This window comes from Lepisma saccharinum, chromosome 1 (assembly GCF_977018435.1).
Source record: "Lepisma saccharinum chromosome 1, izLepSacc3.1, whole genome shotgun sequence".
NCBI lineage: Eukaryota > Metazoa > Arthropoda > Insecta > Zygentoma > Lepismatidae > Lepisma > Lepisma saccharinum.
The window spans coordinates 13,445,193-13,458,709 of NC_139229.1; the positions used below are offsets into that span (position 1 = coordinate 13,445,193).

General features: G+C 37.3%; 1 protein-coding gene across 3 annotated transcripts in view; it reads right to left on the minus strand.

The window, feature by feature from the left end:
• Window positions 1-1,616: 1,616 nt before the first annotated feature.
• Window positions 1,617-13,517, minus strand: part of LOC145984970 (sex peptide receptor-like) — a 215,909-nt gene continuing 204,008 nt past the window's right edge. Inside the window, exons 1-2 of one of the 3 annotated variants that reach the window (XM_083118467.1) lie at window positions 9,142-9,310; window positions 1,617-3,441 (exon numbers count right to left, since the gene is read on the minus strand). In XM_083118467.1, the coding sequence (XP_082974593.1) occupies window positions 1,971-3,050 (1,080 nt within the window). In that variant the 5' untranslated portion in view covers window positions 3,051-3,441; window positions 9,142-9,310 and the 3' untranslated portion in view covers window positions 1,617-1,970. Of the gene's footprint in view, window positions 3,442-9,141; window positions 9,311-13,517 lie in introns of those variants that run through there. The other 2 variants (XM_083118630.1, XM_083118547.1) reach the window with 2 other exon arrangements.

Here is a 13,517-nt window from a genome sequence, read left to right on the forward strand (position 1 = left end):
TTTTTCAGTGAGGCATCTTACCAGAAACACAGTGCATTTGTGATGGATTTAAAAGTAGCAGAAGAAGCAACCCAAGTACTGCAACAATATGTGGTTTTGTATACATGTATTACAACTTTAGAACATTTCTTTCTTAATTTGTACATAATATTTAATATTTAAGGAAAAGTTAATAAACCCGCCTTTAGCCGCACAACAATATGTTAGGTAGTCCACCATTTTGCCACTGAAGGTTGTGGGTTCGAGTGTGAGTGTAAAATGTTAAAAATACAAACGATAAATACGGCCCAAGCTCAAATAAATTTATAAATTATTAGAAAATATATCCGTTTTAGAGGTACTTTAGTATTATACGGACTACCTCATATACTAACCTAACCTAACGTACCTAACCTAACAAATAAGGTAGACCGTATAATACTAAAGTACCGTTTTCGAAATTATCGCAAGTTGCAACAAGGTATTAATTTTTATTGTGGCGCCTAACTCAATCTGCCAAGTCGCCATTTTTTGTAATTATATAATTTCAATCTTTATGATTTTGATGAAATGTGTACATTTTGTCTTGAATATTTCTTAAGGTGTTCTAAACCCATACTAACATATTGGCTCAAATTCCCAGACACAAACCTATCACTATTATAGATGCCTCTAAGAAATACATTTTGTGATGTACAGGGTGAGCCAAAAGTCCCATTACCCCGTAGCTATGCGCGTCTGTGCTGTGGTAGTGGTTCGTAGTGTGATACTTAGTGGTTGTAGTTCTGAGTGGTAGTAGTAGTGTGCAGATAGTGATGTACCTCTCACAATTTGTCTTTATTTGCCCATTATTCGAATGCCGTGTGAGAATATCTTAATGAAGTGTTTCGTAACAGATGGATTGGATGTGGTTCTCCACAGTTACCAGCACATCTGAACTGGCCTCCCATAAGTCCCGATCTTTCATCGTGTGATAATGCATTGTGGGGTTATATCAAACAGCAAGTTGCCGGCACGCGTTACCACACAACTAACGAACTGAAAGAAGTCGTTCGGCATGCATTTACAACGATCACTCGCACAATGCTGTGTAGAATTTCACACCGTACCTGGAGGCGCATAATTCTCTGTTATGAAAATGATGGTGTCCACACAGACATTCTAAACTAGATTGTTGTCTGTAACCTCCTCAGCTAACACGTCTCGTCTGTTATCATACTCTATTTAATTCAGATCCATAATCTTCCCTCGTCGCAAAATACATAGGGGTATTGGGACTTTTGGTTCACCCTGTAGAATATTATTTTATCTACTACGCAGTAAGATATTCACAATATTGTTATTGAAAGTATTTAAATAAATAAAGAAAATATTTATTTTGCAGTTACCGGCAAGTTGCCTCAAAATTGACTTTAGTACAGCCTTAATTCAATAACATCAAACATTGCTGAATAAGGTTATCATTTATTTTATATTCATTTGGCCATTCACTGAATTCAGGTGATGCATGTTGTCGAAAATAACGCAAGGCATTCGAGAAGTTCGATAGCCATAACTTGTAACCTATAACAGTGCTCATCTAAAGGAGCTGGTGGAAACGTAGTTGTTTCTTATTGGTTATGTAGGCTAATATTGTTGACTTGACTAATTATAAGAAACATAAAAGGTCTTTAAGTTTAAACAGTTCTTGATCTTGCACAATATAATTTTACATTACAAATAAAATCCATCTTAATTTTCAATTCTTATATTGTACACTGATATTGTAACATACAAAAGCTCGTCTTACAATTTTAGCGTGGCTGAGGTACTACAGATTAAATATAACTTATTCATGAACACTGGTTAGAAGCGAATAAAATATAATAAATTATCACAGGTGGTATTTATAACTGTTGTACAATGAAATTGTGTCTTAGTATTGACAAAAAACAATCATCTGGTTATTATAGTCATTTTACAATAATGTCCTAATACAGACAAAACAGTATTTAAAATCGAGTTTGAAAAAGCAACGGTTTCGCTGACGATCCTCTTTTGTCAAGAAGACCTCTTACTCTAATATTAAACATTTCAGCAAGCGTTTTCCTATATTCCTCGTTCGTGATACAATATAAGATGAAATTGACAGCGCTGTTAAGAAATATGAGCAGATCTGTTACATTTGAAAATTCATACTTGCAATCCAACACAGACGGGTTCAGCATGGTGATGAGAACAATTATGCCGATGGCTAAATGTGTAATGACATAGATAACAATCACTGACAACAAAGTAATTGTGAGTCTGTTGGAATTGTTTCGTTTCTTGCGTAACGCACTGCTTTTCCTCCTTTTAGGCGACATAACCTTTCTCCTCTTCGTTGCCTTCCTGAGTGTAATTATTAACATGACGCAAAGTATTGTTACTGCTACGACCGGAATGACTTTGTTGAACAGAACAATGGCTTTGCTAGCGATGATCATGTGAGTACCGTATACAAATGAGCGAAGTCCTACAAAGTAATGTGAGTGGTCTTGTTTGTCCTGCATACTGTACACCGTGAACATGGTAGCGTATGGAACCATCATTACCAGCGAAGTTATATATATCACCGACAGCCCAATATGGGCAGTTTTCGTGACGCACCACGTTCTACTTCGTATAGGGTAGTTGACAACAAGGATTCGCCACACTGCTATGAAAACCGTTATCCAGGTCGAGACAGTATTGAACAGCCATTTTGAATTCATCTGAAAGATCATGTACACTGCCCAGAAGTATGTAAACTCGTTAGCTTGTTCATACTGGAGGTAGTAGACGTGCGTTGGGATTTGGGTGACCAGCAGGAGGAAATCTGAGAAGGCCAGTGCAGTCAGAATGGTGTTTGTGGGCGAGCTCATTCTCCTACGAGTGAGCACCGATATGTTCAAGACGTTGCCCAAGCAGCCGAGTACAAGGATGACTATACCGATCTGCAAGTGAAGTTCCTCGTAGTCAACCATCAAACGTTTGAATGTCTGGGAGCAAAAACCCTTGTACTTTGCAGCTTCTATGCTGCCGTTTGGCAACTGTATGAAAACTGACTTCATAACTGAATTTTGAATATGGCCAGTTTAGTTGATCGTAATAGATCCACACTTCACGTTACAAGTCCACTGGTTTCTACAAGGGACTGAGGAATCATTTTCACCGAAACAGACACGAATTGTAGTGAGCTCAACCAGTTTTCTTAAGAATCTGATCCAGCATACACTTTTTTAGTGGACCAAAGAAGGAATGTTGAAGTAGTTTAAAAATACAGGAATACAAGCCAGGGTTTCTTGCAAAACCAAGTGTAAGAACAGCAGTATCTTCCACTGGTTCAACAGCAGTATCTACAGCAGTTCAACAGTATAGTATCAGTTCAGCAGCAGCTACAACAGCAGTATCTTCCACTGGTTCAGCTCTGGTGTTCAGTCTATTGCTCAGCTGTAGTATTTCCTGAAAAACAACAAAGCAATAATAGATAATTTAGAATGCATATTTTATTTCTTTATATTAAACTTGAAACTGCTTAAAAAGCTTATAAGGCATTCTAACAGTTTTTACATTGTAATATACAAATAGTTGGAAAGGAAGATATGGAAAATTAACTTATTGCATTAAAATATGCTAAAATAAAATATACATGAATTAAATCGAAAACAAAATAAACAAAAATTAACGCGAAACTGCGATATATTTTTAAACCGTTTAATGCAGATGTTGCTATAACAGGGTGTCTACGATCTAGTAAAAACAACAAATTTCGGAGGGAACAATAAATTCAAAATTGCTTGTTGTTTTTTTTTTTATCTTTGTTGACAAAACCTACGTTTAGTACACCACTAAATTGATTATTGATATTTTCAGAAACAGTAAAAATTGCCTGATTTTTTCAGGTTTTTCAGACTGGCAGGCACCCTGTTTAACATTACACTATTAAATTCTGCTTGCCAAAATATGAATTTTAAATGATTGTAAGAGACTTTAAAAACATATTTTTATCTTCTTCTGAAATTTTGCTAGCAAGAATACGCTGTTTTCTCTTAGTGGGGATTCACTTTGAAACATAGTTTCTTTATTTTATTCTCCTTTGCTTTTCTGCTACTTTCGGCTAATCGCGAACATGAGTGAGTGGTGATATAACGGCACTGATGAAGGGGCACTCACAAAAATAACCATGCTCAGACCGGTATTTAAACCCGGGACCCCTGGCGTCGTAGCGCGCTGTGCTAACCACTTCACCACGATGGTTTGCTATCTTTCCTTTCCTTCTTTGATTTCTAGCCAGGGGTCCCCGGTTCGATACCCGGTGGAGGATCATAGTGGTTCGGATCCCACATTAAACGGTAGGTTCAGTCCCGATTAGCTCCCTTTTTGAGAGCCTGTAACTATAGCTTTACACGGTTTCTAATCATATGTTTCACGTTTCTGGCCCACACCTCCTTTAGAAAATTCTCTAAGCATGTCCATGGACTTACGATGACCTATTTTGCAGATTTCCGGTTTCAGAATTCAGTTTGAGCGAAAAATTTCATTCGGTTGCGGTAATCTGGTTTGGAACAGTTTTGAAAATGACAGAGTAGTTAGAATGTTGATAATTGAAGGTCTCGGGTGTAAAACATGGTGACATTTTGGTAATTTTTGAGTTACAAAGTAAAATGTATCATCCTTCAATTTTCGAGTGAAATTGCCGTGTCATACAATTTGCATTGGACTCAGTGAAGCCTTCTGAAAGTGGTAAATACAACACGAAAACAATTTATCTACAGTATAGCTTCTAATAAGTAATAACCTTCTTTCTTCATGAACTGAGAAATGACCAAAATGTCACTTACCATGTTTTACACCGGAGCCCTTCAATTGATCTCGCGTATTTTATTTGTCCAGGGCAATATTTACATCCAAAATATTTAGGAAAAATATTGTTCATAATTTCAATACGATTATTAATAACGACAAATACATAATAAATTATAACCATTAATATTGCAGGGTGATTCTTTATGTAGTTTACAACTTCAATAAATTATAATTATTTATTGGAACCACATACAGACTTCGTTTATATGTCATTATGCAGCAAAACACTTCAAGTTTTGACTCACGTAGTGTGTAGTTGCAGAGTTGATCACATGCGGCGCCACCGGTCTATCGTTGAAAATGGCGACTTTCACTGGTGCGGAAAGAGCTAAGTGCGTGTTCTGGTTCGAAGAAACCAAGTCAGAAACGAGTGTACAGCGAAAGTTTCGCACAGAATACGACAAGGACCCGCCCAGCAGACCAACAGTGTACAAATGGCACCAGACATTTATCGAAACAGGTTGTTCTGTGCGACACACAAAGGCTCCAGGGCGTTCACCCATGGCTGATGATGTGGTGGAAGCTGTTAGGGAGAGTTTTGTCCGCAGTCTCCAGATTACACTCCACTCGACTTTTTTTGTGGGGGTTTGTGAAAGATAGGGTGTACACCCCTCCCCTACCTCATAATCTTCATGAACTTCAAGATCGCATCACAACAGCCATCGCTAATGTTACCCCTGAAATGCTGGTTAATGTTTGGCAGGAAATTGACTTTCGTTGGGATGTGTCCAGGATGACCAACGGTGCACACATTGAACCATAACAGATTTCTAATAAAAAACTTGAAGTGTTTTGCTGCATAATGACATATAAACGAAGTCTGTATGTGGTTCCAATAAATAATTATAAATTATTGAAGTTGTAAACTACATAAAGAATCACCCTGTATTATCCTTGGGCTGTTGTAAATTAATTCGTTCTGTTTGTACATACGGCCATGCGTGTTGACAAAATATAAATATTTATTAATGAATACTGATGTGTAAACAAAATGACAAATTTCAGGATAATCTCTTGCGGTGAAGTAATTGATTCCAGGGCCCAGTACCGGCCCGCGGCCCGGCGTTTGAGACACACTGGATTAAGAATACTGAACTGACTATGAATTCTCCTCGGTGCATGAAATGGACCACGTAAATAAATAGGCAAGAAAAAACACAATTCTAATTGGAATAATGACAAAGAGAGGATTTAGATTACCACACGGTATGACCCTGAAATTAGAACACGCGAGTACACCAAGGAACTGCAGCGTAGCTGTGACTCGTCGTCAGATATTTCCGTTCGACAGTCAAGTGCAACAGAAGCGCCACACCTCGATTAACGGCTACTGACGGAACTACGAACGTATAATAGGTCACAGCACACACCCAGACCTGACGTCGTCACAAATGTTTGTACCGGTGGTCTTACTATTGGCAAAATTGAATCGTAGTGTAATACTACAGTATAAATATAATTTTATCATCAGTTGTGATTATTTTCATTTAGTTTGATTTGTTATTTCGTGGCGCTTTTATGCCACTTTTGGCTAATGGCGAAGATGAGGATGATTCATGATAGGATGAAATTGATGATAGGACACTGACATAGAACACCCATGCACAGGCAGGGATTCTAACTCGGGAGTTAGGCTATGATTATAATTATAAAATAATAACTGCTGTAAACTAATAAAAATAAACCAATTTAATTCCAAATTATTCTTACTATTGTTACTATATTCTTGGAGCCGACCTCCGTGGCAGAGTGGTTAGCATAAATGGCATAATTTGGCATAAAATGTGGTGTGGCCTTTTTTGCAAATTTCAAAACCATTCGAAAATCTAACATTGTGTTTTAGGCTTAAAATAATAAATTGTAACAGGTGGCGCAAAAGTCATCATCCTATTTGAACTTACCTTTATTTTGACATCTTGTTGTTTATATCAGTAGTGTTTTATTAGTTAAATAGAGGATACTAAAGAAATTTATTGTGTGCGAAAATGAATAAGTATACCCCACAAGAACGTGGAAAAATTGTGAGAATTTTGCATGACACTTTTCCGGGCAGAGTAATATCCCGTTTTGGTGATTTGCCATGTCCGGCCAGGTCCCCCGATTTAACCTCTTCAGATTTTTTTCTTTGGGGATATTTGAAGTCATTGGTTTATGTGAATAAGCCAGACACTTTACAGCAACTAAAGGACAATATTCAGCATGAAATTGAAAACATTTCCCCGCAGATTCTTTCCAACACAATGGAAAACGCAATAAAAAGAGCCAAATTTGCAACAATTCGCATGTTGGTCATTTATTGGATGTTATCTTTAAAAATTGAGGACATAAAACTTACAAGTATCAATAAAAGTTTAACACAGAAAAACCTACTTTGGTTAATTTAAAACCGAAGCTGTAGGTTAAGAAAATCAGGTGATAACATTTGCCATTTTTATGGTAGTATAACTTACACGTTTTCCAAACTTATTCCCCACCCCACAAATTTAGTGCTTGTTATACATTGAATCATTCCGACGCTACATGAAACCACACACAAATCGACGTTTTGAACAAATTTTCACCTTTCATCGGAACGTTTTTCATCACCGAGCAAAGTGGCGTGGTTTTGGCGGAGATCGAGTGGGCACCTTCCGTCACACGCAAGCCGTAACATCGTCATTTGACTTTCGTCTAAAATAGTTTCCAACGTATGAAACTGTTACGAACAGGCGTAGACCATGTGAAAGACAGATTAAAATACCAATGAAAATTTAACTTTATGTATAAAAATGTGCTAAATTAAAAAAAAGCTAATTTGGGGGGAAATAAAAGCGAAAAGTGAAAATATACCACCACTTTTGGGAAAAAAATAACGAAATATCGAGGTCCGTAATCATAATTACTTCGATCGTACCGTCCATTCTGGACGCCAATTAACAATAGATGTCGCATGTCTATATCTCAATCCCTCTTAAAGGCAGAGCTGTGAAATTTGATGAAATTAAGACTTAGCAAGTGCTAGTTGAAAACTACAAATTTTAGCGATATTGATCTATTGAATCAGAACCATCGAAATCCATATACTATTCGAGCTTTAATGTGCACAGACGAACTACAGTGTGAAATAAAGCAAGAATCACTAAAATGGCGGAGTGGTGAGCACATCACGCTACGACTTCCTGCTTGAGCATGGATGTTCATTGTGAATGCCCCTCGTCATTTTCATCATATCATCAGTCATTCTCATCGTCGAGATTAGACAAAAGTGGCAGAAAAGCGACGCCAAGTAACAAAATAACAAATCAAATGTGACGCTGAAAGATACCCCCCCCCCCCACTATAAAATCGAGCCAGGGTAGCCATAATTTCAAAACAATCGATAGCCTTAGTGTTACGTTAATGTAGGAGGCTACTCATAGAAATACTTTAATAGCACTTTATCAGTCGAAATCAAGAGGTGTGAGAAATCGAAGATTTTTGTTTCTTCGTCTGAAGCACGTATGTCACAATAAACAGTATGATAATTAATTAATTAATTAACAAGCAATAGACTTATATGTTGCGTAATACAGTAACCAAAGTTGTGAAACCGCCAGAAATATGTGAAAACAAAAAATGTGGGAGTGAAGTTATTTTATTTATTTCCATTAACGTTTATGTACAACTGGTGGAGACTTAAAGTGAATAAATTACTAACAGTGTGAAAAATCGTCAGAGAGCTAAAACTTTTTTATCACGACAATAATATGCAAGTTATGGAGAGGTAAAGGAGAAGCGAAAATGAATATGTTACGAAAACTTACATTTGTTAAGACTACTGAATAAATAATATATTATGCTAATTTTACGTAAAAGATTAATTAATTATAGATAGTTTTTCTTCCCCCGATGAGCTGTAATGAGAGAGTAAGTTGACACCTCCCTCTGTTATTAGCACTGTAACAACTTTCTAAGTACAAAAAAATGTTACGAAATAATTTTGACAGGGCCATTCATTTAGTTCTGCAGGGTATCCCAAAGTCAGAACGAACGTCACTGAAGGCAAATAGCAAGGAAAATACACTGGGCTTGAGGTACTCTTGCATTAGCGTACCTGGTGTTTACATTTCGACTTCTTGCCAAAGCAGGCAAGCCACTATCAGTTACGAAAATGAAATCTTGTCAACAAGGGACAGTAATTCATTGCTATACAGCTCGTTACAATTAAATTACGAGATTTCAAGACAAGAAAGGCAAAGAAACGACTCAAGTAACAGCATAGATGTTGTAGAATGTTACCAAAATCACACAAAAACATGAAATAGTGCTTGTACTTACCGAGTGAAGGCTGCCACAGTTAACTTGTTTCCTCCTGTTCGGCCGATGTGCTGTGCGATTCTCGATTGTTTTCCTGACAGCTGGACCTTGAAATGAGCTCAACATTCTTTATCGAGGGTGGGGTGTTGGTTCTGCAGTTGCCTGTACGATGTTCTTTCCTTGCTTTGTGCTCAGCTTTCACAAGTGCACCCAAACAAACACAACACGCAAGACACTCCAAGAAACTATTTTCAACGAGTTAGAATACGAACGTTCGGACAATGATCCTGCTAAAGCGAGGTGAAGTTCCGTCCACCATGATCCGCGGTCGAAACAAGTAAAGTCCCATAACCGAGGGGCTGAAGCCTAGGGCGTTAATCAAACCTTTTTTTAAAAGATAGAAAATGGAAGAGATACATTTACACTTAGCAGAGATAAGGGGAGAAGGAAAACATACAAGGTGTTACTCGACCCTTGTTCTCATTGAAGATTTTCAAGTGGCCCCTTGATTACTGTTGCCAGATTTCTAAAATAAAAAAAGACGTGACATATAGACATAGATATAGTTAAATTTATTCTTATAACATTTTTAAACATTACAAAATCAATTGCAGTTTAAAGCATTGTTAATGCCGAATTTTTAACATTTTGACAAAATATACTAATATTTAAGTGAACACTTGGCGTCCTTTAAGAGGACATTTGTTTAGAATAATCACTTTCTTTTTGGCATGACGAAATAAAAGAAAACCAGTCGTGAGTCGCTTCTTGTTCGACAATCGACAAAGAGCAGTTCTACGCCAATGTTAATATGAGGATTGAATGGTAAATGGTAATTGGTATCCAATTAGGTTAGTTATAAATTGTTATTAATTTCTTGTTATATAAAATGATTTTGAAACTTGAATTCATTTTTTCTTTGGCTAAATACGGAACAAATGGCCGTCCCGAGAACATTTTCCGGGACACTGGGACATTTCTTTAAAAAAGGGGACAATCCCATATATACGGGACGTCTGGCAACCCTACCCTTGATACTTCCTTTGGGGGTTAGCACGTGAAAATAGATGTGATTATGACACGTAATAGGACAAAACATACAAAAAACATTAGGGTCGTTATTTATTAACTTATTAATTTTGATTTGAAATGCAGATTATTACCACGAGACATCAATACAGAAATAGGAACAAATAATAATAATAATAACCGACATTCAGTATCACCATATTTACATAATATTCATAATAATGTCTATACCAATGAAATAAAAGATAGTTTACATCTACAGAACTGAGATACAAATAAAATAGTGTAGACATTTGAGAGGGGCGATCGTCCCCCTGGACCTCCCCGTCGTTCCGCGCTTATTTCACGGTAATATTACGTTCAAATTATTACAGTAAGGTAAAGGTAAAGTTCCCCGTGTATATAGCACCGTGCCATTAAGGCACATTTAGGGGATGCAGGGATAGGACACCACACAATCTCGATCTCGGCCACTTTGGAGGTGATGTGTTAGCACCACGCTCCGGCCGCCTTTACCGCCAGAGTTGCACCAGGTACCCATTGATTTGAGGCTGGGTGACCCCGAGAGCCGCTTTATGCGGGGACAAGGCCGGAAAAATTTCGACAATAGATCTCCCACCTCGGGAATCGAACTCTCGTGGCAATCAATCAAACGCGCTATCGACTAGACCACTGCGGCTCCTAATTCTTAGTCCCGCTTTAGACGAAAGCATTTTCCTTAACATTTTCCTTAACATTTGTTCCATGACCAAAATGCTATCGTGTAAAGAGAAAAATCTTATGGCATTTCAGATGCCATGACATATTTCATGGCATTTCTCAAGGATAGGCTCGGTCCGTATCATTTTTCGTAGCGTAACCAATCAGAAGCGACCTCTAGGTCACGAGTGAAGTTAAAATGGCGGCCGCGTGAGATGTAAACAATGTATCACTTCACATTTTCAAAAGCCGATAACTATTGAACCGAGAGGAATATCGTTTCGTACAAAACGTTATTAGGTACAAAACAATGGCGCTGCTTAAATACATACTTTACAACGTTTACAGTACATGTATGAAATAATACTTTAGTTGTTTCAATTGTGAAAACCGTGCACTCAGCATAGATAGTGTAACTCGACGTGCCTTTCGTGCTGTATATCGCAGAAGCTAGCCGAAATGTAATATGAAATGCTTTCGTGTAAAGAACTATCTGCTATGAGATTTTTGGAAGCATATACATACATAGATAGGCTTACCATACGTCCGGGATTAGCCCGGACAGTCCTGGTTTTTAGTGGTGTCCGGGTTTTCAAAATGTCCGGGGTTTTGAGAATCTGAACATGAAAATAGCTACCGGTATTGAATATTCACGACCAATTTTTAAGGTGTTTCAAAAGACTGATTTTTCATGTACCAACATTTCTAAAATGGTTGAGTTTGCTATGTCTTAGCCTGGAACATCTGCTCCAGTTGAGAGAGTATTTTCAATTATGGGGAATATTTGGTCTGCAGAAAGAGGTAGACTTCTAGTATCCACTGTTAAACATCTGCTGAATGTTAAAATTAATTCAGAACTTTCATGTTGTCAATTTTATGATGTTATTAAAACAAACAAGACATTTCTGAAAAAGAAAGTCGTCTAGTGAAAAGTTCAACTGAGTCAACTAACAGAACAGAGAGGCTTCCTAAACATCAGAAAATATATTATTCAATGAAACATTTGAAAATTAATTGATTGATTTTAGAAAATAATGTTAACATTTTTTCTTGTAGAATTTATAGTTTAATGTTCCAATAAAATGTTAAGGCTCTTAAGTAATTTCAATTTATTTTTGTAAAGGAAACTGAAATTCAGGAGTAACGAGTTGATCGCAAATATGTCCTGGGTTGGACCCCAAAAAATATGGTAAGCCTATACATAGATAGCATTTTATGCTGCAAAAATGTTAAAGGAAATGCTTGCGTATAGAGTGGGTCTTACAGTGAAATTCTTAATAAAAACGATCGGGTCACACTCTAATCAAAAAACCCTGGGGAACCATCTTTATTTACACACTGTACAAGCAACAACGGTCCATTGTCCATGAAACTTAATGAATCGCTCACTTAGTTTTAGGTCATTTCGTGGCTCGTCTGGGTGGGTGAGTGATCGTGCTTGTCCATTGATGTCTCGCGACGGCCCTAAAACTCTCGCAACAATAGCCGGGTAACAATCAACGCCATTAACTCCGAACGAGCCTTATGGCCTGCTAGATTAATCAATGCGTGTTGATGGCCAACGCACGCTGCATCTGTTGCATTGGACGCGAGTTCATTGTTTACCAGTGTGTGCATAATTACGTCACGCATATCGCGAAATCGGCGCTCGTTATGCGCTGATTGGCGAATATGTTACAGCGTGGTTCGTGCTGAAAAATGATAAGGAAAGGAAATAAGTATATTCATTAAAACTAAATTTTCAATTATGTAGAAAATCAAGCGAAAATCCAGTTAATAACTAACTTTGCAAAATTACGTAGAACGTTAAGGGAAAACGCAGGATTTTTAAACTAGCACTACAGGTACGTAGAAAGTTTAGCAAAATGCAGTTTCTTAAAACTAACTTTATAATTACGTAAAAATTTCAGCGAAAACGCACGCCTTTATACTTCCGCTATTTAATTTTTGCACTAACGCAAAAAAATATAATGTGTTTGGGAGGGGGTTGCAGTCCTGCAGCCCCCCCCCCCCATCGGCCGCCATTGATTACACTTGCGAAGAAAATTAAGCAAAATGGTTTGATTGATTGATTTAGTTTATTTTACTTCGCGTTTTGTGCCTCTTGGCTAATTTGCGAAGATGGGGATGAGTGATGAAATTGATGAATGGACATTCACAAACAACCAATTCGAATCCGGGACCCTTGGCGTCGCAACGCGATGTGCTAACCACTCGGTCACAGGGTCCGGCTTTAGCAAAATGGAGGGTTTTTAACTAACTTTGCAAAGTTACGTAGAATGTTTAGGGGAAAACGCAGATTTTTCTAAACTACATTTACAATTACGTACAAAGTTCAGCAAATATGCAGGTTTTTAAGAAATAACTTCACAATTCAGTGAAAATGCAGGCCTTTAATCTATCTTCACAGTTGCGTACACAGTTATGCAAACGTGAAGGTTTTTGAAAGTAGCTTTGCAATTACGTAGAAAGTTAATGGAAAATGCAAGCTTTTAAAGATAACTTTACAGTTACGTAGAATCTTAACCGGAAAATTCACACTTCTTAATATAACTCGGTAGTTACGGTAGAAAGTTTTCTTAACCTAACTTTACAATTACGGTAGAATGTTAAGAGAAATATTCAGGATTTTAAACTAACTTCACATTTGGTTTGAGTTGGTGTTTTAA